The sequence below is a fragment of the Notothenia rossii genome (assembly GCF_949606895.1).
Source record: "Notothenia rossii genome assembly, chromosome: 7".
In the NCBI taxonomy this organism is placed as follows: domain Eukaryota; kingdom Metazoa; phylum Chordata; class Actinopteri; order Perciformes; family Nototheniidae; genus Notothenia; species Notothenia rossii.
Genome location: NC_136905.1, coordinates 8,345,442 through 8,371,855, shown reverse-complemented (window position 1 = coordinate 8,371,855; position 26,414 = coordinate 8,345,442). Strand labels below are relative to the sequence as shown.

The window sequence follows — 26,414 nt, the reverse complement described above, 5'->3', positions numbered from 1 at the left end:
CCTGGTGGCTCTTCTTCTATATCTCCAGCACACACTGCAGCGCCCACAATCCCCCTCTCATCCCCCCTGTGGTCCCCCTCCTGTCCCCCCTTTCCACGTGACCCCTGTGACCTGTGCTCTGTGACAGCACAGCACGAGGACCCCTTGCTCAGGTTGCCATGGCAATGACCTTGGTGGGCCCCAGTCACACACACACTCGTCCACAGACACACTCGCTTACACACTGCGGCAAAGGCGATCGATATTCTATTATACGGAGGGTGGCGAGGGGGGGGGGGGGAGAGTCGCACTGCAGCGAGCTCACTGCAGAGACACAGGGGAAATTAGAGAGAGGGTGAGGGTGTGAGTGTGTTTGTCAGGGAGAGTGACAGAAAGTGTGTGTGTGTGTGTGTGTGTGTGTGTGTGTGTGTGTGTGTGTGTGTGTGTGTGTGTGTGTGTGTGTGTGTGTGTGTGTGTGTGTGTGTGTGTGTGTGTGTGTGTGTGTGTGTGTGCATGCGCGCATGTGTTAGCAGGAGACACTGGACTTGTCATTGGGCAAAGCGGTGCCAGAAAGTTTTAGCTTCTTCTCACTCTCATGTCCTAAATGCTGACAGGATGTGGCAAAGTGACCTCTCACACACACCATATCATCATCATCACGTTATTGAGCTCTATGTTGTGGATATTCATTTGTCTACAAGTCAGGCAATAAGAGGTTCATTTAAAATAGATGACCCTTGTGGAACAGTGGTAGCCTGCTCCCTTTACATTAAGATGTATTACCTTGCTTTATTTGCAGGAACCTTTGGAAAATCGCTTTTATTAATCAAATATGTTGCTTTCTGAACACATGACTAATTTTCTATTTCTTATATGGGAAGATGAGTTTGGAGACATTTTTCCTTTGGTAAGACTATCAATAAGAGCTTATGGATGGTAATGTCAGAAGCTGACACACTTACAGAGGATTTGGTGCATTACCCTGGGCTGCTGCCAACTCTTCCTCCTTTAACATCATGCCGTTTGCACGTTGAAGTGCGTATACATTCACAACACTAGGTGGCATCCCATCCTCATATTTCCTGCTGTGTTTTATGGACTCAAATCAACACATTTGCACCTTAGTGGGATTAAATAATGTCAGATAACAACCTCATATTGGATTTATGTGTTGAAATAATAGATTCGGATATATATGGTATTACAATCAAAGATAATTACTTTGAGAAAGGGGCGGAACGGGACTAAAAATCAACACGGGATTCTCGACCGACCGTCTTCGGCAACGCTACTAAATTGGCAACGGGGGGGGGGGGGGGGGGGGATACTGACCGGCCCATCACGGTACCGCAAGTAAATACCGCCAGTAAATTGCAAACGGGGGGGGGGTATAGTGACATATCCGACCGGCCCACTTCAGTACCGGCCCATCGGGATTCGTCTCAAACGTCTCGATGGCCACTGCTTTGTGGTATTGATTCACGTGGGAAGTTATCCCAGGATCATATAGGTTCAAAGGGGTTGTAATCATTAACACGTTAAAATCGACGTGTATACAGCCTCACACAATAAGATAAATTAGATGTTACCTAAGTGAACACCTTTTTGGTTCATACTTGCTTAAATACTGTAGTAGCAGTATTTCATGTATATTGTAATGGATGCCTTTAAATTCCTTTACCTATGAAACCTTGAATGATTAAGATTATTAAGTAGTAGGCAGATAAACATGGTGTGTAGTGTAGTTTTTCACGAGTAAAAACAGAGACAGAGAGACACGCACACAGGTCTGGGTTGTATTAAATGTTCTAGATGTTTTATTGGTGTTTTGTTTCATTTATTTGACACACATGTTCTACTAGTTGTGGTTTTTTTTTTCTTCTTGAATTTTTCATCTCTTGCTGTCATCTGAGATAGACCCAGCCTGAGACCGCTGGCCCTTCGCTGTTCTCCAACACAAACATGCACACAGACCGGGGCCAGACCGGGCCGCACCAGGACCTGGACTAAACCAAAGCTGGACCCAAACCCGGTAACAGTCCCGAGGCGCATGGTCTCCTCATCGCCACTCACCACGTCACAGCACCACATCATACCTGCAGCGACAGGAACCTGAAAGCCTTGGTTGGTGTCTTGTTTCTTTTGGTAAAAACACAACCTAAAACCCTGCTCTGCTGTTACAGGTTTAGAATAGCCCCCTTGGAAAACAGCCACAAAAGAACAGAAACCAAAAACAGAAAACAGAGACACATATCTCGAGCTTTTTTTTCCTAGTTCACCAATATCGTGGAGGTTATTTTTCATGAATGTCTCTCTTGAGCTGTTTTTCAACATGTGTTTTTTTATTGTTTCATTTAAATTCAGTATAGAATTATATAGATTTCCTAGAGCACACAGAAAGATTGAGTTGTATTCACCAACTTGGGGCGGGGAAGGGAGAGGGGGGGGGTGTACTGTAATAGTTATTAACAAGGACAATGGTTCACACTGTGCACACAAACAGAGACAAACGGGGCGGGAGGGAGGGGAGGGGAGGGGGGGGCTGTGAGAGACATAGTGGGGAGAGACGGGTGGGGTGTGCTTTGTTAGGCCTAAATGAGGAAAAGCAGCTCTCACGTACCCCCCTTCCCGTCTTGGAAATAAAAAAAGAAATCATCGAAATCCCCCCGTGCCCCACATATTTAAAAAAAAACAACAACACGGTGGCCGTTGAGAACGGAAGAGAGGGAGGATAGAGGGGGTGAGGAGGGAGGACAGGGAGGGAGGTGACCCCCCCCCCCTGCTGGTCCTCCACAGACAGGAGGTGGCAGTCGAGGTGGTGTCGGCGGTGGGGTCTCACTGTGTGATCTTTACAGCTGTGTGTGTGATTGGACGACAAGCAAAGGGTTGGCGAGGAGAGAGGGGGACGAAGGTATAGAGACAGACGAAGGTGGGGGGTGGGGGGGGAGAAAGCAGGGGAGGAACAGGGAGGGGCAGGAGCTGGTTGGCCCTTTTTTGCAGAGCGTAGACACTCCCTTTGTATCCTTAGCTCATTCAAATCTACATACACAATATGCAGCTGCCGTTTGGTAGATATATTGGTTTATGTACACAGCAGTGAGAGAACACATGCAAAGAGTATCATAGGAGGGGGGGGCAGAAAGGGAGGGGGGGGAGGGTCAATGTAGAAAGTTGTAAAGGTGCTTTTGCTGTTTTTAATCTTTGGGGCAGTTGTGATGAAAATTGCTTCAAAGCGTTTTTTGTCTTTAAGAGGGCGGGGCGTCTGGAGGTGTGTCTTGCCAGGGATGAAGTGACAGGGGGGAGGGGAGGGGGAGAAATAAGTGGAGATGTAGGGGGTTTGAGCAGAGATGCTCCATCGATCAATAGTATGTCTCCCTTTCCACCCAACCTGGATATCAGAGGAAGAAAGAAAAAAACACAGAAAAGTTCAGTTAATAGTGATTTAGGAGGATATTCAAAAAATGCATTTAGTGATATCCTGTTATAGACAAATCAAATATCAAGTGAGTAATCCAGCAACTCCACTGTTTTTACTTTATTAGTGTAGCTACGATATTCGCTCATCTGATATTGTGAGAGTCTAAAGATAAGCCTACTAGCACTTCTGAAACTCACTAATTAAACATACTTATTCTTATCGTGCTTCAAAACTGTGGTTTTTCAGGCGCTGGACATTTTCTTAGCCGGGTGCAGAGACTTCTTTGGGTCTCATAGTTGAGTTTTTGATAAAGTTACTGCACTACTTATGTTACTATAAGCAAAGTAAAAGTCCAACACAACGTCCTTTAAAAGGAACCTGGTTAAAAACAGAAGAAGTGGACATGAAGGTGAAAAGATACTGACCTCCGGGGTTCCTACGGAGGAGGAGTTTTCGGACTTCATCATAAACAAAGATGAGGAAACTATAGGGGAACGCACAGAACCACCAGCTAGGCCTGTAAGCGAGACAAGAGAACAGCGAGGGTTAAAACACATCACAGATTACAAAATATGTCTTAATGTTAAATGGACTGAACTTATATAGCGCTTTGTCCAGTCTTTAAGACGCCTCAAAGCACTTTACATACTACATGTCATTCACCCATTCATACAGAGCAGTGTCCCTTACTCTAGGAACTAACATTCACACATCGTTGGCATATGTTGAGATATGGTACTGGCACTCACTTTAGAGGATACATCCTGAGTGCCACATCCATGCCGGGGCAGTAGGACAGGAAGGCAGCCAGGGCTGTCTCTTCAAACAGGCCGAAGATCAAGATCTTGTTCCTGAGTGGGAAGGACACAGCAAATATTGAAGAGCAGAAAGAAAAGAGTGATGCAGAAATTGAGCTGAGTGTCATCATGATAATGGATAAAAAAGATAAGCCACTCAGTATGCCTGCTGTAAAGGAATTTAGCTGTAACTGTATATACTATGTCATATAAGTATTTATTGATATAACAAGTTGCCTTTGTTTCATTAATGCTATCACTTGCGTTTCTTCATAGTTTGATCATATAGCGTTATTTAAATTGGGTTTTATCGATGTTTGTACATGTTTTCTTTTGATAGTCTTGTTAGTTTTTGGTGTGATTGTTTGCTCATGGTTTGTTAATGTGTTATATATTGTGTCTTGTCCTGTTCTGTTTTCCCACGTGTCTGATGACTGTATGTTTGGGACCCCCGTCAGAAAACAAGATCTCAAGAGGGTTATCCTACGAGTGCACATACCTCATGCCCTGCTGGAACACAGAGTTACGTCGGGTCTTGCAGATGATCACATCGGCCCATTGCACCACCACGATACTGACGAAGAAGGCTGTGTGGCAGGTGAACTCCACAATCTTCCTCTGCTCGTATGTCTGAGGGCAGGAGAGTACAGGAACACAATTAGATCAAGTAATAAAACCAACCCAAAACTCACTTTAACAACTAAAACTACACCCTTACCCATTGCTGCCCGTAGCTGTCTTCCAGGTCGTTGACAGAGCGGTCGTCCCAGTTGAGCCTGATGCCGACTAGTCGACTGGGCAGGAAACCATTTTCAGCCAAGATGACAAAGTAGGCAAAGAAGCCTGCAACAGCCTGGATCATACCTGAGGAGAACACACACAGAAAGATGAAGTTACATATCCAGAGATGAAGTTCTCTAAACACAAAACTAATTTCTTTATTTGCAGAATAAGTAAAAACAAAACAAAGAAACATGCCTTGTCGTGTGCCTTTAATAAGTTATTTTAACATGAATGTAAGAAAGTAGGGAGAAAAAACCAGGAAGCCTAGAAAATAATAGTAAGTAATAACAGTAGCCATCTTTGTTTCACTTACCAATTTGTCCATAAGCGATGCTGATGAGCCTCTCGTTCACCAGCTTGTCCCTGAAGGGGTTCCTGGGCTGACGCTTCATGATGTCGCTCTCTGCGGTCTCATAGGCCAAGGAGATGGCTGGCACCTGAGGGGAGAGGGAGACATGTGAACTTTTAGTATATCATATCTAGGCCTGTTGCAGTTACAAACCTTTTTTAATATTCTCATTTTAGGACCATTGCTTAATGCAGTGCTTCCACTGGTGGTCCGTGAGCACCCCCTAGTGGTCCGTGAGTATATTGTTGAAATGTCACACTTGAAATAAATTAATAAATTAAAGTTTTCCGCACTCTCGCGGGAATATCTCTACAATGGAGCGAGCTTAAGTTCCACTTTCGATTGCATGATATAGCCCAGAGCAACACCTTCATCACACATGTTGCCAATTCTTTATACCATTTTCAGGCGATTTGTAATCTGTTCTAGAAAAACGATGTGTTTTTGGATATTTGTGGAGTTCGGTGGTCCGCGAGTGTTTTTTTATTGGTTAAGTGGTCCTTGGTATGAAAAAGTTTGAGAAACACTGGCTTAATGTAATGTTAAATAATCTATTACTGTATTTTATGTTTATTTTACACAATTACTTTATACTGTCTTTGTGTTTTTTTAACGCGCTTTTATTGAGTGTTTGATCCGCTCTCACCATGTCAGTTCCCAGGTCAATGCAGAGGATGGTGATGGTTCCCAGGGGCAGGGGGATGTTGGCGCAGATGAACAGCAGGAAGGGGGTGATCTCTGGGATGTTGCTGGTCAGGGTGTAGGCGATGGACTTCTTCAGGTTATCAAAGATCAAACGACCTGAAGGGAGGAAAAACAAAACAAGTTACACCAGGAACTCAGTCACAGGGTTTGGCTCTGTGAAACCACACGTTCACGTTCAGGTCCTCGGGGTCTTCTCACCTTCTTCCACTCCTGTCACGATGGAGGCAAAGTTGTCGTCCAACAGGATCATGTCAGCGGCCTGTTTGGACACGTCTGAGCCAGAGATACCCATGGCAACACCGATGTCGGCCTTTTTCAGAGCAGGAGAGTCATTCACACCGTCGCCTGTCACGGCCACAATGGCACCCTGGGAGAGAAGAGGGAGAGAGAGGAGGTTATATAAAGGAAGTATGATTGACCATGTGGTTTTTGGAGTTTAAAGGAGAACTATGTATCTTAGAAATCTATGATTCATATGACCACAATGATTTTAGTCAAAAGGGAAATGAGTCACTAGTTAAGAAACTGTTTTGAAGCAATCATGATTGAAAAACATACTCAAAGTTTTCAAGAGCTGAATAGACGTTTATATGGTATGAACCAATAAATCTAAAATGTTTCAATTTAACTAAATTAATTCAATGTAATCAAATTAATCTAAAACATGGTATTTTAAATACATATCGACATTCAGATGTATTAAAATAATCATTTGTAATTAAAAAAATTACAATTTAATTTCCTTTAAATGAAACTGTCACAAATATAAAATGTTTTTTCAAATATCTCACTGTCAGGAAATCCTCAATCAATAACTAACTAGCGCCCTCTGGTGTTGTAAAAGTAGAATGTTACTTATAGCGCCAGGATGTACTCAATATAATAATATCATGAAAAATAAACATTTGATTTTATTATAGTAACGTAAAGCAACAGTGCTTGGGTTAGAGGTTTGACTCCTATGTTCTCACCAGTCGCTGGCAGCCCTCTACGATGATGAGCTTCTGCTGAGGGGACGTCCTGGCGAATACAATCTCTGTGTGGTTCCTCAGGATGTCGTCCATCTGATCCTGAGACAGATCTTTGAGGTCTGTGCCGTGGATCACACAGGCTTTGGCATCCCTAAGAACACAGAGTGAAGCGTTGATGAGAGTCTGGTCATTTGCCATCGTCGTCTGTACGACTGCACGTTTGTTTTTCTGTGATGTTTCTTTACCTGGGGTTGACCTGGCTGACGGGGATATTGAGACGAGCTGCGATGTCCTCCACGGTCTCGTTGCCCTCGGAGATGATGCCCACTCCCTTGGCAATGGCCTTGGCAGTGATAGGGTGATCTCCAGTGACCATGATGACCTAAAGAGAGCAACACGTATTACATTAGACGATCTCACCTACCTATTTAACACGGGAATATATAGATCAGATTCAGTATCAAGTACATGAACATGGATTAGCTTTTGTGTATAATGGTGCATACATAAACACATTCAAACAATTCATTGGAAACGCCGTGCAGTTTTGAAGAGAAAGCAGAAATGTGCTCAATATACAGAGGAAAATAAAGTTTAAATCAAATTAAAATAATAAAAGAACATATCTTCAAATATTGGATTTTATATTGTAATTTATCTGACGGTATTTACTTCCTTTATTTAAAAAAAAAAAAAAAAAAAGTGTTTGTAGTCGTGTAGGATGTGTTAGCGTGAGGTTAGTGGTACATTGGCCTTGTTCAAAAACTCACCTTGATTCCAGCAGATCGGCATTTTCCAACAGCATCAGGCACAGCAGCACGGGGAGGGTCGATCATGGACATGAGGCCGATGAAGCAAAGCTGGTCTGTCTGGAAGTTGACATCATCCGTGTCGAAGGCAAAGCCCTTGGGGTATTGATCCTCTGCGAGCATCGTGTGGCAGAAACCTGGAGGGGGGGGACATGTGGGATTTAGTGTTTGATTTGTGAGGAATAAAAAGCTCATTTCCATTTTCAGACATTTCCATAACCCCTGGTTTTATCATCAGATCTTTAACAACAACAAAACCTATCACGGTCTTGAGCTGTCGCAAATTACGGAATTAGTTTGCAGTTCCCTTTAATGCATGTATATGTACATGTATACAAAAGTGGATTTGGTTTTGATTGCTAATGTTTTTGTGCCTTTTAACGAGGGTCCTAGCATATTTTGAAACCTCAGGGTTAGGCTCAGTTCTCTCTCTCTCCTCACCCAGCACTCTCTCTCCGAGGCCTCCAAGCTCCATGTAGGCGTTCTGGAAAGACTCCTTGAGCTCTTCGTCCATGGGCTGCTCTTTGCCCTGCACCATGATGGTGGAGCAGCAGTCCAGGATCCTCTCGGGGGCGCCCTTCATCACCAGCAGGTAGCGGTTATCGTTGGTATCTTCAGTCTCGTGTATTGACAGCTAGAAGGAGCACAGAAAGTTCATTTGATCTATTGAATAGGCTGTTTGAGCATTTACTGTAACAGAAGAATGTAATCTGTAATACTGTTGTACACCATTTTGTTTGATCACACACATGTTATGCTAAAAACTCACCTCTTTGCACTGGCTTTTAACACTAGTTGACATTTTTACATTTGTATGTGTTTTTATATGTTTCTAGCTATTGTGTTTTTTGATCATGTTTTAATTATTATTTTATTCCCATTGTGTTGTTTGATATTGAATGTATTGCCTGTACCGCACTTTGGTTTGAGTTTGAGATTATGCGTGTGTACAATGCTACATTTGTATTGATTCATTCACCTCATTGCATTGTCTCATACACTGCATCAAATGCTTTCTAATCAATTTAGATACAATACACTTTTGCAATAACGTTGGATAATCTGTTACTATTGTTATATCATTGTTTTTTGACATAGCTTCAGCCAAGAAGAGGCGGAGAATAAAAGATAATTACGAATAAATTAGCAATTTGTGTTTTTTTTAATGTATTAAATGTTTCTCTTTGACTCAATATTTTTTTAACATACATGTCAAGATGCAAGATTCAAGGCTTTTATTGTCATGTGTACACAGCTACAGTGTAGTTAGGACAATGAAAATCTTAGGTCACAGCAGTGCAACACAATAACACAGATCAAATAGTGCAAGTAGATCAAATGAAATAGAAAATAATAGAACCGATCCGTCTCGTACCTGGTATTTGTTGGTGGAGTTGAAGGGGATCTCGGCCACCTTCTTATTCCTGTCCCTGTTGGCTCTCACGGAGCCGCAGCACAGCTCGATGCACTTCAGCAGCGCGGACTCTGAGGCGTCTCCGGCCACGTCACGCTTCAGGATGGGCAGGGCATCCTGTCCCGCTTTGAACTGAGCGCGGTTACACAGACCAGCAACACGAGCCAGACTCAGCCACGTCACGGAGCTCTTGTCGAAAGAGGCACCTGGAGAGATAGAAGAAGATTATTAACAATCTATTCGCTGGTAGACCCTAGGGCTGCGCGATCATGGCAAAAATCATAATCACAATTATTACTTTGAAAACATAAATTTATTGAAAAAACAAAATGTGAACGGTATGTTTTTAACAGTTGATTACCGTGAACTTTAATATAATTCAACTGAAAAAACAATTTTTTTTTTTTTTTTTTTTAAAACAATTACATTTTTAAACGAAAATAATAATCGTTTTATTTCGATTACGTTGTTTTCGTAATCGTTGAAAGCCAAAATCGAGATTAAAATACGATTAATTGCACAGCCCTAGTAGACCCCCCCACACACACACACCACACCTCGGACACCACTGCTCTAAAAGGCCAATGTGAAATCATGTAAAATAAAAACAACACTTATGTGTAATATGTTCCTTGCTAATATTATTGTTACTACTGGCTGCTACTCTTAGTTATTCCATCCATTACTGCAACAGGAATCTGTGTGTGCAATAAGAATTGTACTACTGTTATACACCACACTTCATTTTACAGTGTTAGACTTATTTTATTTTATAAATACTGTGACTTACTTATCTACCTGACTGTGTACTTCTAGTAATAATATCTATTCTAAATACTATGTAGATATCTTCTATGTTACGAGGGTTTCCTCCTTCAGCCAACATTCATCTGTATTTGTTATTTATTTTTGATAATTATTACAATCCAACTTCATTTTGTTGTTGCCTGAGCTGTTCTGTTTTGTGTTGTATTTGAAAAATGTAATAAAGATATTATATAAAAAATAAAAAAAATACTCTGTGCATGAATTTATACACAGTAATAGTGTTGTATTTCTTTCCTCTCTATCTATACGTTGCTTTAACAATGTACATTTCCCGTGTGTGGGACAAATAAAGGAAGTCTGATTTGAGGAAGTGACTGTGCCCTGTCCTCTCTCACCAGACTGGTCCTCCGTGGTGTCGGCCTCGTGGATCTGGTTGTCGAACCACATGTGGGCCACGGTCATCCTGTTCTGGGTCAGGGTTCCTGTCTTGTCGGAGCAGATGGTGGAGGTGGAGCCGAGGGTTTCCACAGCTTCCAGATTCTTCACCAGGCAGTTCTTCTTCGCCATACGCTTAGCAGTCAGGGTCAGACACACCTGCAGGCAAACATTCATGATGTCAGACAACGTTTATCACATAAACACACACTCATACACATTATTATTATTTTAACATTATTTTACTTTGTTTCTTTGTCTATATTATTGAAGACAACAATATAGACCAAGTAAGCACTTCAATCAGCAAACTAAAATATAATAATAAAATAAAGGAAATGATATTTGTCCAACAGGAAACAAAAGTCTTTAATACAGAAGAAGTATAAATGGCTTATGCAGTATTGTATTTGTCCTCCACTCACAGTGACAGTAGCCAGCAGCCCTTCGGGCACATTAGCCACGATGATGCCGATGAGGAAGATGACGGCCTCCAGCCAGCTGTAACCCAGGACGATGGCCAGGATAAAGAAGGTAACGCCCAGGAAAACAGCCACACCGGTGATGATGTGGATGAAATGCTCGATCTCTTTGGCGATGGGGGTCTTTCCGGTCTCCAGGCCAGAGGTCAGGGTGGCAATGCGACCCATGACTGTGTGGTCACCGGTGCAGATAACAATACCACGAGCTGTGCCTGGTTTGGAAAAAGAACAGAGACACAACATTGTAAAATATATTCGCTGCAACAGTTAGTGTGTCCTTTAAACAATGTCTCAGTTAGATACTACATTTTGGAGTAAATGTTTAGATTAGAGCTGGAAACCTTAACGTGTTAAATGCAAATTAATCACATTACCAAGTTTGCTTTGGCTAAGTGTCAGAAAATGTACAGACATATAATTTCAGAATCATTAACACTAAGCTGAACTCTAATAAAGTAAAAACCTTTGATTTCTCTTACTAGTTTTGCAAAATAAATACTAGAACTTTAAACTTGTTAATAGTCATTGTTAATCGCAGGTTTTTTTTATGTGATTAATGCAATTGAATATTTGAACCACTACACAAAGTTATTAACCTTTAGATGCATAAATGGGTCTTTTCTGACCCGGTGAGGTGGTTTTCTTGAAGTATCTTTGTAATGACATATTTTTTATTATTTCATATTCCAGCTGTTCCTCAAAAAACATGTTTTGGATATCATGCCATTCAAATTTTTTATTTAAATTTTAAGAAATTGTAGTTTTTTATTCCTACCCCAAGCTTCCATAAGTGGGTCAAAAATGACCAGCATGCATTTCCTATGGAAAAACGTTTTTTTTCAAAATGTAAAAAAATTGTCTAAAATTATAAATAGTGAAAAATTAAATATCAAATATTTCTAGTGTGAAAAAAATATATAATACTAAATATTATACAAGTGATTTTTCTTAACCAAAATGACAAAAATGGCATAAAAACACATATTATTCTAATAATCTATATTATTTTTCAGGGTCCAGTCACTCGTGCATCTAAGGGTTAATAGCATGTTATATTATCGCCGTGGAGACCATACCTTCCACACAGTTGGTGGAGAAGAAAGCGACGTTTCGGGTCTCGAGGGGGTTGTCATGGGTATTGTCAGGTGACCGGCTCTGAGGCTCTGACTCTCCTGTTAGGGAGGAGTTATCCACCTGGAAGCAGAGAGAGAGAGAAAACATGTAGTTGCAAACCAGAAGAAGTAAGACTTTTAGGATGTGCGACGTGTATATTATTGGATTTGCATCATTCTGTCATGCCTAGATAATATGCCCAGCCCAAACAGTCTCACAATAGAATCGGAGGGATGAACCCCTCTTTAATGGTCTCACATGCAGAGCACACACAGTGAAATGTGTTCTCTGCTTTTAACCCATCCTAGTACCAGGAGTCTAGCACTAGGAGAGTGGGCAGCTATTGTACAGCGCCCGGGGAGCAATGGGAGTGAGGGGGGGAGGGGGATGTCTGGTGCCTTGCTCAAGGGCAACACGGCAGGGCAGGAGGTGAACTGGGACCTCTCCAAGTAGCAGTCCACACTCCATATTTAGGTCTGGTCGGGGACTTGAACCGGTGACCCTACGGCTCCCAGTCCAAGCCCCTACTGACTGAGCCACTACGATTATTATATTCTGTTTGTTGAATGTTAAATATAAATTAGTGGTTTATATGAAAGGGACAATATCTAATCAAATGTGATGCATTTCTGTTATTAACTGGCGGATAATAATTGTTGACTTCTTCGTATGATATGAGATATGAGAGTTCCATAAATGTCCTTCATTTTATTATGATTTAGCAAATTTGGTTGTAACAAGATCTCTTTAAAGGGTTACATGTGATATGACGGATGAATAGCGTAACAATATTGAACTAATTGATACCAACAGGAAAGTTCCATCAGTTGATTACCGACATTAAAACACGTTTTGTTTGAACATGCAATGAGACTTTATCTTATGCTAACTGTACATTGAGGAGAAACCCAGTGAAGTTAAGAGTGAAGTTGTGTATAAGTGTGTACCTTGCAGCCGTGAGCAGAGACCACCCTGATGTCAGCAGGGATCCTGTCTCCTCCCTTCACCTCGACCAGGTCTCCACCCACCACTTCCTCAGCGTTGATCTGCACCTTCTCGCCTTCACGGATCACCAACGCTTGCTGCAGGGAGACATTAGTGAGGGTTAGAACACATATACACATACCATACAACATTGCAGACTTTTGCACCCACCTACACTTATAAACTAACTGACTCAGTTATTCTTTAAATGTATAAATAATCAGTTAAATTGTCTTTGTTGTGTGCCTCTCCCACTCTTAAGCTTTCACACTCTCTAGTGAGCAAAACACATCTTTACCTGAGGCACCATGTTCTTGAAAGACTCCATGATTTTGGAGCTCTTGGCCTCTTGAAAGTATGAGAAACATCCAGTGATGACGACAACAGCTGTGAGCACAATACCTAGGTACAACTGGAGCGAGAGAGAGAGAGAGAGACAGAGTCAAACATATGTGAGTATTGGATACAATATGTGATGCTGAAGTCGTTGTGCTGAGGTTTTTCGCTCTAGATGTGAATATTTGAGTGTCTGCTTTGCTCACATTGTCTCCTGCAGGATCGTCCTCAGTGGCTGCCTGGATGGCGTAGGCCAGGAAGCAGAGGATGGCGCCGGTCCACAGCAGGACAGAGAATCCACCAAACAGCTGGCGACAGAACTTGACCCACTCCGGGGTGGTGGGAGGAGGGGTGAGAGCATTGGGACCATCCCTGATCAGGTACTCTGCTGCCTTGGCATTGGTCAATCCCTGAAGGCAGAACACAGGAAGTGAGGTGTGAAGCTAGCAGAGAAAAGCAGGTCTGCTCTGATGCAGCGCCAACACAAACACAACTTTGTTCAATCCTATATTTATTTAGTATGGAGAAATACATTGGAGGTCAGAGGACTGAACAATAGTCAAACACTTTAATAAAGAACCACCCAGTGGTCAACTAATAAAAAACAGGTCTCAAACCATGGCTAAGAGGAATAGATCATGTCAACTCACCTGGACGCAGTCAGTCTGGAATTTCCTGCATACCTCCTCTATAGACATTTTATGTTCCGTCTAAAAGAATAACAAAACAAAAAAAGGGACAATTAATACTTTGCCTGGGACATTATGTTAAGTCATTGCAATGTTTTGCATGCAAGGACATTTCGTAGAAAATTGTCCAAATTGAAACAATAATTATGCTAATATGTAGCTTCTGTTTTTTGAGTAGATTATCTCCATGCATGCAGTTCACCTGAGAGATAAGAGTATCAGGGCAGCCAGATAAGCCGCCCCAGGTGTTTCTTGTGCTGGCATCGAAGTGACGACCTCCAGGTAACAAGTCACCCCTTCTTACCAGTGAAAATACTTTTTTTTCTGGCCTGCGTGAGAAATATTTCCCTTTTCTCGAACACAGTTGGTATCAATTCACTTTCCTTGACTATATCCTCAAAAAGGGGATGCATGGGTGTATATAAATATTTGTTATGTTATTTGTAAAGGCCAAATGAATCAACTTTTTGATTGATAAGATCGAAAGTGAATTGGTCTCAAACTCATTTTGTGCCAACATATAATTCCACAAGTATTCACATATAAGAGAAGGTTATACTTACAATAGGAACCTCCTTCTTGAGCTCGTCCATGTCCTTGCCTCCCTTCTTCTTCTTGGGGGATTTAGCTTTGTCCTGTGTGGTGGCAACTCGGTAACTGTCTGACCTTCCATACTACAGACATACACATATGTTTCAAACATGCCTTGGGACTAGTTTAAGGGGAGGGTAGCCTTTCACCTTTATGAATAACCTTAGCTGGTCACTGGGGTGATGGGATAATGGGAAATCATATTAACAGAATAAAACTATACTGTCTCAAAAAAAGACAGCGGGCTTTCTTGAATTACCCTTAAGGTGTTTATCTTGCACAGAAAAGGATTGTGTAACCTCGTGAAGTGGCCTCGTGAAGTAGCCTGTATTTGTCAATTATTATGAGGAGGGGGCTGAAGGAGAGCATTACAATACAAACCAATTAATTATTAAAGACATGAAAGATAATGCGTTAACCTGGTAGTTTGTTATGGACCAACACATTTACATTAAGTAAGACCATACATGAAAGGCTCCTAACTGCTCTGCCACATCCATTTGATTTCTCCGCTGATCAAATCATTCTCGCTCTTATGTCCACAACAGCCTGATGTACACATCAAAACATAAACAAGTTCAAAGGGTTTAACCAGTCATGTTTGAACTTATCCCCTTATGTTCTTTCATTTATCTACATGCAAGGACACGAGAGAGAGAGAGAGAGAGAGAGAGAGAGAGAGAGAGAGAGAGAGAGAGAGAGAGAGTGTATGCTCATCAAAGCCTTTCTAAATATATTCCAATATGTTCTACACATCACAGACACTTTGATGTCTAGGTTAGGAGTAATTCATGTCTTAAGGATGTTGCACGGACAGACACATCAGATGTCCTTCGCCCTGCTGTTTCTAGGTACTCTCCTTGCTATAATTGTAGCCTCAGAAATCGGCTTATCTTGTTAAACTGGACTTGAGTGGACTATTAATAGCCCCGATTGTCCTTGGCACTGCACGTTCTAGTCCCCTTAGGTCTATAAGTGTAACTCTAGCCTGAGTCCGGAAGGAGAGCATCATCAATACGAATGTTCCTCAACAGAGGTCAGAGGTGACATGGAGAAGTGACAATCCCTCCCAGGAGTTGTGAGCGGGTCCTATAGGTCAGGCCCTGCACGGACAAAGGTCATAAAGGAAAGTGCCCATGATCAATACATTCAGATATACACTGATGGTTGGACGAAGTAGCAAAGTCCAGCTGATACAGGCGCCACATCGTATACTCTGAATAAGACAGAAACATCAATAACTATCATCGGATAATCAATAACAATCCTCCTAACTTAGGTTTGTGTGTGTCTAAAGAAAAAAAAATGAGCCGAGAGGTATTGACTGCGTGGCGCTTCACAGGATATCAGAAAACTACTGTGTGCTGAAATTGACTGAAATAAAGTCAGCCCCCTCTAGTGGTAGGATCAGGCGGTGACATGCAGCATACACAGATAACTGCTGCGGGACCAATTTGTTTGCAATATTTAATCTGTCCTTTGACATGATGCTTAAAAAAACTGTTTACTTTAAAAACAATTATTGGAATTCTTCTCTCAGATTATTTGAACGCCCAGCGAGGAAGAATGAATTGTGATCGAAACTCTCACACACCAAAACACACACACCTGCAGTGTGACAAATGTAACCAAGAAGCTATGCATGACCCACTTGTGAAATCTTGCCCCTGCACTTTTGAGTGTGTATGTTGAAACAAGGACCTGTCCTTCTGGTTTCTCTGATGAATAAAAACATCCTTCATGAAACAACATGCGGAGGACAACTCTCACTCGCTCTAATTGTAGAGAAATGCAGGCTGCTCAACAACCGCCACTGAATTTAAAGCAAACAATAAAAGCCATTTGTTGGAGCATGTCCGGCATAGAGCGACATGTCAGTGTGGGAAGGAGCTGTTTGACTTGACTTCAAGTGCACACACCCACATGCAAATACGGAGCGCTGCAACAAAGCAGCAGGTGAGCAAATCTCCTGCTGCAGCAAGACCAGGCAGGCCTGAGGAGAGGAAGGCTGCAGAACTGATGCAGTGGAAAAACACTGCAGCTCATCCCCTCTGAGACCCACCCTGGATGTGTGTGTGGGTGAGAAAGAGAGTGCATGTATTATATTTATTCATGGCGCCTCCATTTTAAAAAGAGATCGGGACCGTTACCGATTTGCCAACTACGTAATCAGGTGTCAAAACGGCAACATAATCTATCAGATGGCAGACGGTCGCTTCGTTGGTTTAAAACGCTGTTGTGTCTAGTAGATGAGGAACGCTCAAATACGCATTTAGGGAGCTTTGTCCGCTCGTGGCGCACCTGCTTTTCTCAGATCACTGAAACTGATAGTATGAACACACACTCGGGTGTGTATCTCCCTATCGCAAACCACACATATGCCTAGACACTCAGAAATGGTTGGTAGGAGTGCTTAACAAAGTGTTATGTGGTGAAAAGTGAGGACGTGGAGAGATTGGATGCGAAGGCGGTGGATGAGAGACACGCTTGGGCACATGGAAAGGGAGACATCAGTGGGAGGTGAGAAGCAGGGACAGATAAACAGGTGGAGAAAGGGACAGGGACAGAGGGAGAGAGAGAGAGAGAGAGAGAGAGTGTGAGTGAGGGAGGAGAGCCGTTGTCACCCTTCTCTCATGCCTCTAATTAGGTATTGACCAGCAGTCTTTGTCTGCTGGCTCTGTGTCAGCGTTTGACCCACAGTGACCCCACTCTAATAGATTGCGAAACCTTTCTTATGGTATGTGTGTAGGCTGTGGCTCAGTGGATAGTGTGCTGGACTTCGAATCAGGGGATAGCAAGTTCGAGTCCCCCTGCATGTCGTTGTGTCCCTGGGCAAGACACTTCACCCCAAATTGCTCCAGTGGGGATTGTCCACAGTACTGAATAAGTTGCTTTGGATAAAAGCGTCTAACAAAGGACATGTAATGTAATGTGTGTGTGTCACTTGTGTTTGCATATGCTAACTGATTACATTGTGGAGTGAGTGTGCATTTGGGACTGAGGAGTTATCAGCATGAGGAGAGATGTATCTTCAGCTTACAGTATGTTGAGAATGTTAAGTGCATTACTGGCTTTGTGAGTGTGTCCTTCCCCCTCTCCACACACACCCTGATAAGATGTGTCTGTGGTCCACCTAAAGTATGTTGCTATTCTTAAAGAGTAAAAGGCTTTAAACTGTACGCCGTTGGTTTTTACTGGTCTGTCTATATATCTTTCTCTGTCATCTCCGCCTTGATTATTTAATTATACAGTGTAGAAAAGATGGAGGCAATTTTGTGTAAAAACACAAATTGAGTCTCCTTTCATTGGTAGGAAATAACAGAGTGTGCCTCGCTGTCTGTGGGTGTCCAGTTGTCCCACGGTATTCTGGGTAATGTAATGTACCCCGAGGTTCTGAGGAAGGAAACAGAGACTCGTGGCTGGAATTACAGACGGCCGATCTCCCACAGGCACACAGACCAACAGACTGATGACTGACACATCTCTGACAATCCTCAGGAAATGAAAACATCGGATGCTCCTCTGTCTATGGAGAGCAACCACCCACACCCGGTTACATGTCGGCTTATTAAAATCTGCTTAAAATATCAATAAATCCCTACAGCCAATTGCCTCACATATCCGGCGGTGTGTTTGTTTGTGTGTTGATTGTAAATTATGCTGCTCTGGCTATCCAAACATAATGTTGCTCTGATGAGTGCGTGTGTATGGAGGGAAAGTAACCATGGGGACCGCCATTGGCATGGTGACGAAGCTCAGCAGTGGCTAGGCACTCCTCGCTAGGATCCCCTGATGTGATCCGAGACAAGAAATGATTTATGCATCTGTTACTGGACACTGTATTCACTGCTGTAGAATATAGACAATTCATTCGAGGAATTGGTAGATGCTTGTGTGTGTGTGTGTGTGTGTGTGTGTGTGTGTGTGTGTGTGTGTGTGTGTGTGTGTGTGTGTGTGTGTGTGTGTGTGTGTGTGTGTGTGTGTGTGTGTGTGTGTGTGTGTGTGTGTGTGTGTGTGAGCAGAGGTGAGTCACTGTGTTGGCTACAGTCCGTATGAGCAGCATCTACACGCATTGCGGCAGAAAAATTTAGAAGGTGAATGAGAAAAAAATACATAAAAAAACAAGTAAGACTTAACTTAAAACACCCGCTGAGTAAAGGGTGTAACTGCCTCTCTATGTTAACACTGCATTTCTCAAGAGAAAGACAGATGGCTACGTTCAAGAGACATTTTGCCATAAAACTACAAAGTTGCTTAATTTTGGCAGACTGAGAATGTGTGATAATAATCTACGAGTAGATGTCAAAATAACTGTAGGAGTGGCACCCGAAGATCGTTACAGAACTACGGGTCGAGGCATGCCCACTGATGGTGGGATCCGCTGGGACTGGCATGTTGTTTTCTTTCAAAAACGTTTGTCTTTCTTCATGTGGAACTAACATAAGGAAGTGGTTTGTGAATGAAAAACTTGAGCTATTCTACCATTAGTAACGGCCACAAAATACGTCAGACAATGAACACTTCCTCTTTGTACATCATGGCCTGTTTTCCACTATGACCAAGGCTGTAAAATGTACTGCTAAAAAAAGCTTACATCAAAGAGCACACATTAGTCTCTTCACTTTGAGCTTTTCTGAATGTTTAAGCAGATGTTGTATGAATAGAAACATCTGTTCCTACCTGTCTTTACGGTTAACATTAGATGGATATTTGGGTCTAATCCATGTCATCTTCTTTTGCAATCGTGTAGTAGTTGGGTGAGACGGTTAAATGCCTGTGTTTTGCAGGATGGTTTTAAATAAAAAGGCCTCCTTAAGAGTCAACTCATGAAAATATATTTTCTAACATGGATTATTGAATAAAGGGGGGATAAATAAAAACGATCTTTGTGAGAGCCGTTTTGAAAAGTGTTTGAGTGTTGCATTAATTTCTGCATCTGTAGACATACTGTGTGTGTGTGTGTGTGTGTGTGTGTGTGTGTGTGTGTGTGTGTGTGTGTGTGTGTGTGTGTGTGTGTGTGTGTGTGTGTGTGTGTGTGTGTGTGTGTGTGTGTGTGACATTGCAAGGTCATTGGGCCATCTGCTGTTTCTTGCAGCAGGATGGCAGGCGGGGGGGGCAGTACTGGGGGGGGGTGGGTCAGGCAGTGGACCGATGGACATTGCTGTTGGGATTAGTTAGTCTGATTACTACAGTGGATTAGCCCATGTGACCCCCCTCTATTTGTCTCTCTATCACTCTTCTTTCTCTGCAATCCTCTCTCAGGGAAATCCAATGTGTAAATGTAATCTAAAAAAAAGTACTGACTAAGCAAATAGATTAGATTGTTACTTTTACCAGACGATAAGGATTTTAATTCTTTGTAAACGAAACTCTTAAGATATTTGTTTCACTTATCTGCAAGAGACTTGATAGTGATAGGTAGGTTTCTTATCTTTCTGTTGAACAAAGTGATCAGATATCAAAAGGAGGAGATGCCAGATATCCAACATGGAGACGAAAGGGAACAGATGAAGATTTGTGTGGTTCCAGGGGACGGGGCAGTTAAAGTTAAAACATGTACGCGTAGAGTATTAATCCGATTGAATGGTAAAGAGAGAAATGAAAAGATGGTGGCCGCTCAAGAGCACTAACGTAAATTCTTAATCTCTGAACCACATAAACATATAGGGACGAAGGAGATTAACTCTCTTTAGCTCTCATCATGATCAACCCAGACGTCACATTTAACAGAAGTCCTTCCACTTGCTGCCCCTCTCCCCTCGGATCACTTCTGTCCATCTGTCACCCAACTGAGACCATTTTGTAACTGTGCCTTTAGTTCTTTACAATGCACTGTGGTCTCTTGAGGCTTATATGTGTCTTCGAATGGGGCCTGGTCTATATTGGTGCTGTAAATCTTGGTTCTTTGGTGCTTGTAGTGAAGATGGCATCTGGCCATGGTGTGAGTGGGGGCACCTAGGACTCCTGCATTTGGATGAGTTGTTCAAATTCAAACTGCAGTATGGCTTTTTATCCATGTATTTTATACCTGTTGAGGTGATTTTATTATCTTAAATGCCCGTTCTTAAATGTATTTTATCTTATTTTGTAAAGCACTTTGGGATGCCGTGTGCTGAAAGGTGCTGTATAAATAAACTTGCCTTGCCTTGCCTGAGAAAGCATCTGGTTGCACGGATAAATCCAGATGTGCACGCACGCACATACAAACATCTGCTGACTGCACAACTAGAATAATTACCCATTAACATTTAGCATGTGTCCCTTTGTGATTCCAAACCAGGATAGTTGTATTTAGTATGTCTGAAGGAAAGGAAAACTATTCACAATTCACTGCTCAGAAATAAAATGACTGTGATACTTGGAAGATATTTAATCTTCTCTGCTGCATTGCAACACACAAAGCAAATGTTCCAACTTGTTGTAAAATGATCTGTTTTTTATTTTTAAAAGCCTTTGTCCATTGTGGCTGCCCATTGTTACACGTTGGGCTTTGGTGTATTCACACAGGGGGGCACACTCTTCACAAGCACACACAAGCGCGCACACACACACACACACACACACACACACACACACACACACACACACACACACACACACAGACACACACACACACACACACACACACACACACACACACACACACACACACACACACACACACACACACACACACACACACACACACACACACACAGATCTCCAGGACAACACCCTGAATTAGTCATGTCGTTGTAGTCAGGCAACCTAATCCCTTGAAATGCATTAATTATGGGAGACCAGTAACACGTTAATGTTGGAAAACTGTCACTGTGCCTACGGTTATCTGTTCTAAAGTAATGTATGAAGAGACAGTGCTGACCTTTACATTTCATTAGCATTACACAAGCTGTATTGAGCTCACAGCTCAGGCTGGCTAGCTCCTGGTTTTCTGCTGAGGCACAAGAGAAATCTGGACTCTGTCCTTCAGCAGGACTCTCACTGAGGACACTGCACTCATTACAGCAGATATTATTGATCAGAGACCTAAAAGAGGCTTGAAGGGGACAATAGAGGATGATTCAAAGGTCACCATATTGACCTTAATTGACCTAGGCCGCAGGGCAAAGATATCCCAGCAGGCTTTGCGGTCAGGGAGATCATGCGGTTGATCAGATCCTATATGGACGTGCTTTACTATTGGTCCGTGCGACATGTAGGACAGATCAGTGCAGCCTATCAGCATCAGGCACCAGGTGCAGTGGGGAGGGATGTGCAGTCCTCTGCACCAAACTGAGGGCTGGGCCTCTGCAGATATCCAACTCCTAAACCGTCTTACACCAACATCGTACATCCTTCTCCATCCTCTGGAAACATTTACATCATGTCAGGTAATCAGAGAATCAATCAAGCCCTCGGCAGGTTCTCCTCACTGCAATGCCTTCCAAGCAGGTCAACCACACCCCAGCTAACCAGCCTGCGTGACCTTCTGTCTCGGGGCTGCTATTACACCTTCATCCATCTTTAATACCTGCCCACTAGTGTTAAACCTCTCTAACCTCTTCTCTCCACCATGCTCAACCTTCAGGCTATGTCCTATGAAGATCATCCACCCAACCACATCCCTGTTCTCCCTATCCCATCCGTCTCGTCCTGTCCTCCTGATAACCAATCCTATATGTGCAGCAAGAGGAAACAGGAGCCAGAGTAATGTGAGCCTCAGGTCATTATCCTGTAACAAGATATACCGACCGGCAGGCAGGCAGCCCTCCCCCACCCTACGCCTCCACCATCATTTTAAATCCCTCTCTCATTCTCACTCTACACCTGCAGACCAGCCACTACTGAGCTGCCCTTCCTCCCTCCCTCCCTCTCGCTCTCTCAGCACTGCCACCTTCCCCCACCAGTGTCACGTGTCTGAAGGTGAAAATCTCTCCCTATAGTCTCATCAGCATCCGCCTTGTATAGCTGCACCAATGCAGAACAATGATCAAGGTGGGCAGGTGTGTGACTGAAAAGACATTTCTTTAGAGATAATCTTCCACATTGAGATTCATCCCTTTGCCAGGTTAAATGGTCTTTCTGGCAAGCCTGACACATGCCCAGGCTTTGCTCTATAGCATCACTGCTGTCTCTAAGCCCTGTCCTCTCTGCGTGCTCCCGATGCCAACCTATCACAGCTCTTTACAGGGAATTTCCACATCACAGGCCCCGCCCCCAGTTTGACGCAGGAGGCACGTCGCTACTGATGCACCCTGCGGCCTTGGGGAAGGACAGCTGGCAATGCCATCGCACAGTGCACCAATGCAAAATTCAGGGGGAAAATTACAGAAAGAGCGAGAAGCAAGTGTCGACCGGTGACTGGTGGCATCCATTTACTCGCACCACGAATCCATCCATCACTGCATCCCTTCATCCATCTCTCCATCCCCTTTCCGTTTCAGGGTGACCTCAGCAGGCATCGAGTGAAAGTCAAGGAAACACCCTTCACAGATCGCCAGGCACGCTCGTATTCTGTTTTATAATGCCAACCTCCGGAGAGCTGCGGCATCTTCCCAAATCCCACCCTACATTCCTGACAGCAGCGATTCATGCGTAATACTCCCATCCCATCCCATTTGACGCAGTGCCCACTAATGGTGCCGGTTAGCTTCCCCCAGCATCACGCGCTACATCTCTACCGGCAGAGGCATTTCAGATGATTGTGTAACTGCAACGACATCGACTTCTGCCTCTGCAGCGGTGCATATCTCTCAGAGCCGCATCATCTCCTGCTGCAGCAACACGGCTCCTCGTTTTTCAGCACACAGACTGCAGTCGAATATTAAAAAGGACAACTCCTCTCTGCATGATACAGAGGGGGGGACATTGCGCAATATCTCATAATTACACTCATATCTACGCCTTGGCATCTTCCGGGAACGCGGGTTTTTTCCACCAGCTTCCTCTAATACCGTTTGCATGACTAATACAAGATAACAAGAAACAGATGGTTTTTTTTAAAACTGCGCAAAGCAGATGAAATTACTGTCAAATATAACGTTGTACTATTCGCATCTTGAATTTAATCGGTAGTAAATGTGATCACTGTTAGCGATTACCGAGTAGCTGTTACGTCACAAATTAAACGGGGGAAATAAACTGGTGAGGCGCTTATTCCGAGTAACCGCATTATGACGCATGGGCCATCGAGGGTGCCCGGGATGAAACTGATGGCGTCCACCGGTCAGCATCTCTCCTGCTCCACCACCGGATGCTTCTACTCGGTTGACCGGTCCGGAGAGGGCAGTGCCAACGGGATATACAGCAAGGGGAGGACATAAGGGCGAGGAGAGGGGGGGGGGAGGATGCGCGGGCATGGAGGAGGTCACAGTACATCGTGTTCATCTGACAATGTCATAAAATATGTGCCTTCAAATGCAACAAAATGTTCAAATAGAAAATAAACCACAGCTAAATGAGGGGTGATGAGAATGGGTTTCTAACAGGTACACCCTACCCCCACCCCTTATATCCCCCCTCCCCACCCCACCCACTAGAGCTCTCGGTAAGAATAAACCGATTAGGCCTAGCATGGCTCGCAAGGTTATAGTGACAGTAAGGCCCATCATAGACCTGGAATACATAGGATAACCTCTAAACCACACAAGTGACACCTTGGCATCGTTCGTATTTATATCGGTGCCAATGAATTGACCGAGCGAATAAGAGAGAAAGGCACGAGCAAATATAATATTATTATTTCTATTCAACAGTAATTCAAGTCAAAAGCAGGCAGAATTCATTCAAGAGATCGGTGTTATATCTCTGCTTCATATAGCGGCACAACAGAGGAGCTACTGGCTACATCAATTTGTCGCAGTCTAGGATACCAGGCTAAAACAGAGTTCCGCATTACAGTCAATGTCAGTCAGGCAAATGGGATTTCCATAGAGGGAAAAAAATGACATCACTTCAGCCCTTGCTCGACAGGAGTAAAATTTTAAGGCTATTTTCTCAGGCCACTTCAGGGGGGCTACAACGCAGTTATAAAGTGGAAATCGTCAGTCTTACCCCCATGTTGGCGCAGTCACTCTTCTCCTCTCAGGTGATGCACAGCTTGAGAGGTGTCAGCCCCTCGCGTTGAATATCAAAATGCCTTGCCTTGAAAAATATGAAAGAGAATATGCTCAGTTTTCAGGGTGGCTTAAATGAAAAATGAGAACGACGTCATGGCAGTTGATCTGACAAAATGCTTTTTTAAATCAAAACGTTGTCAAACCTTCCAAAAGGGTTCGGCTATTCTGTTTCCCTGTGAGACGTCTTTCAAATGAAATGCTGTGGTCTCAAGCGGAGCATCACGCAGGGTGCGCTTCCTTCCTTTGCTCTCTGATACTTGCGGTGAAAGACCGGCCAAAAGGAAGAGCCGCAGAGCTACCTTTTCAGCACTTGATCTCCCTCCGCGAAAGTCCCGGTTACCGCAGTACTCCTCGAGAGCCGCACCACTCCGCCAATGCAAAAAGCTCCGCCTAAAGACAGTACTGAGAGGGGGCTAAGACCCGCCCATTTGTCATGCAGCTGGCCAATCACAAGCCTGACCGTGCATTCTGTTGATGGGTTTGCTGACCAATCGGTGTCGTGTCAGCCTATAAACCAACCAATAGAACGGCCAGTCTGCCCCTCCTGCTTTACTGCAGAATTCCGAGGCTTGCATCCAGCAGCATCGCGAATCTCTAGGCTGAAATGTTTTAAAAATGGACGCACAAGGTTAGACTATAGTTGTCGTGATTGTGTCTGTTCATCATGAATTGTACTTATGTAAGATACAAATAGTGGATTTGTGTGCATTAGTGCATGGGATAAGCACCCTTGGATGTCTTAGCAGGCCTGTCATGAGCATGTTGTGCACCTTCATATAGTTGGCCTTGGTGCAGCAGAAAGACGACACAGCAGTGTAGCCACAGAGTGTGTGTGTGTGTGTGTGTGTGTGTGTGTGTGTGTGTGTGTGTGTGTGTGTGTGTGTGTGTGTGTGTGTGTGTGTGTGTGTGTGTGTGTGTGTGTGTGTGTGTGTGTGTGTGTGTGTGTGTGTGTGAGAGAGAGACATGCAGATGACAACTATTTTCCAAATCAGAAAATGTTATCCTTTTAGTCTACAGTTCGGTTATTAATGTATTACTGCACATCAGGGGCATTATGGGCTGCAGACAACCTGACAGCCGTGCATCAGCAGTACAGTTTTAAAGATGCAGAGTCAGCAGCATAGCTGATGTGGAGAGACTTGTGGCAAAGGCAAAATACTGATATGGGCGTACCTCAGTAAAAGCAAAGACTTCGACCTGGCACTTTGTCTTTGGAGCTACTTGACATGTTATGATGGCAGTTGTAAAGACTTGTGTCTACCATTGACATGTGGGACAGCAGTAAGTACCACACAGCAAGAACAAACTTTTCTAACAAATCAGACTACATTCCTTAAACACTGGACAAGTATTCAGAGAGACAGGCGGGAGGAAATGATAGAAAAGAGACTGAGAGGGAGGCATAACAAGGGCAATGACTTTACAAGAGAACAGGTAGGATTGTGGATTTTTCTGTAACAATGCTACATAAATCCAAAGCATAAAAGAGAGTCAGAGGAAATACAAGAGGAGGGTGTCCCATATGCAGCAGTGATTTGCCATTGCAGGCCCTTGGTCACGTTTTTCTTTCGTGCACTACACTGAGGGGACGATGCAGCAGTGAGAGCACACGCTCAGAGTCACTGGGTTGATGCACACTAACAAATACACACACATTCATGCATACTAACCCATGCCTGATTTGCAAGGGAAAG

General features: G+C 43.4%; 1 protein-coding gene across 2 annotated transcripts; it reads right to left on the bottom strand.

Moving 5' to 3' along the window:
* Positions 1-1,773: 1,773 nt before the first annotated feature.
* atp1a3b (ATPase Na+/K+ transporting subunit alpha 3b) lies at positions 1,774-25,073 on the bottom strand. 2 transcript variants are annotated; one of them, XM_079692902.1, is made up of 23 exons: positions 24,864-25,073; positions 24,656-24,745; positions 14,596-14,706; positions 13,994-14,053; positions 13,550-13,753; positions 13,306-13,419; positions 12,971-13,105; positions 11,987-12,104; positions 10,854-11,122; positions 10,389-10,587; positions 9,187-9,431; positions 8,253-8,445; positions 7,773-7,948; positions 7,248-7,384; positions 7,003-7,153; positions 6,230-6,398; positions 5,973-6,127; positions 5,291-5,414; positions 4,913-5,058; positions 4,694-4,824; positions 4,147-4,248; positions 3,823-3,914; positions 1,774-3,367 (listed from the first exon to the last, which is right to left on the bottom strand). In XM_079692902.1, the coding sequence occupies exons 2-23, from the start codon at positions 24,659-24,661 to the stop codon at positions 3,339-3,341; spliced, it is 3,066 nt and encodes a 1,021-aa protein (XP_079549028.1). In that variant the 5' UTR covers positions 24,662-24,745; positions 24,864-25,073; the 3' UTR covers positions 1,774-3,338. The 2 variants fall into 2 exon arrangements, with proteins under 2 accessions (XP_079549028.1, XP_079549029.1); XM_079692903.1 differs by having other exon boundaries at positions 14,596-14,667.
* Positions 25,074-26,414: the final 1,341 nt, after the last annotated feature.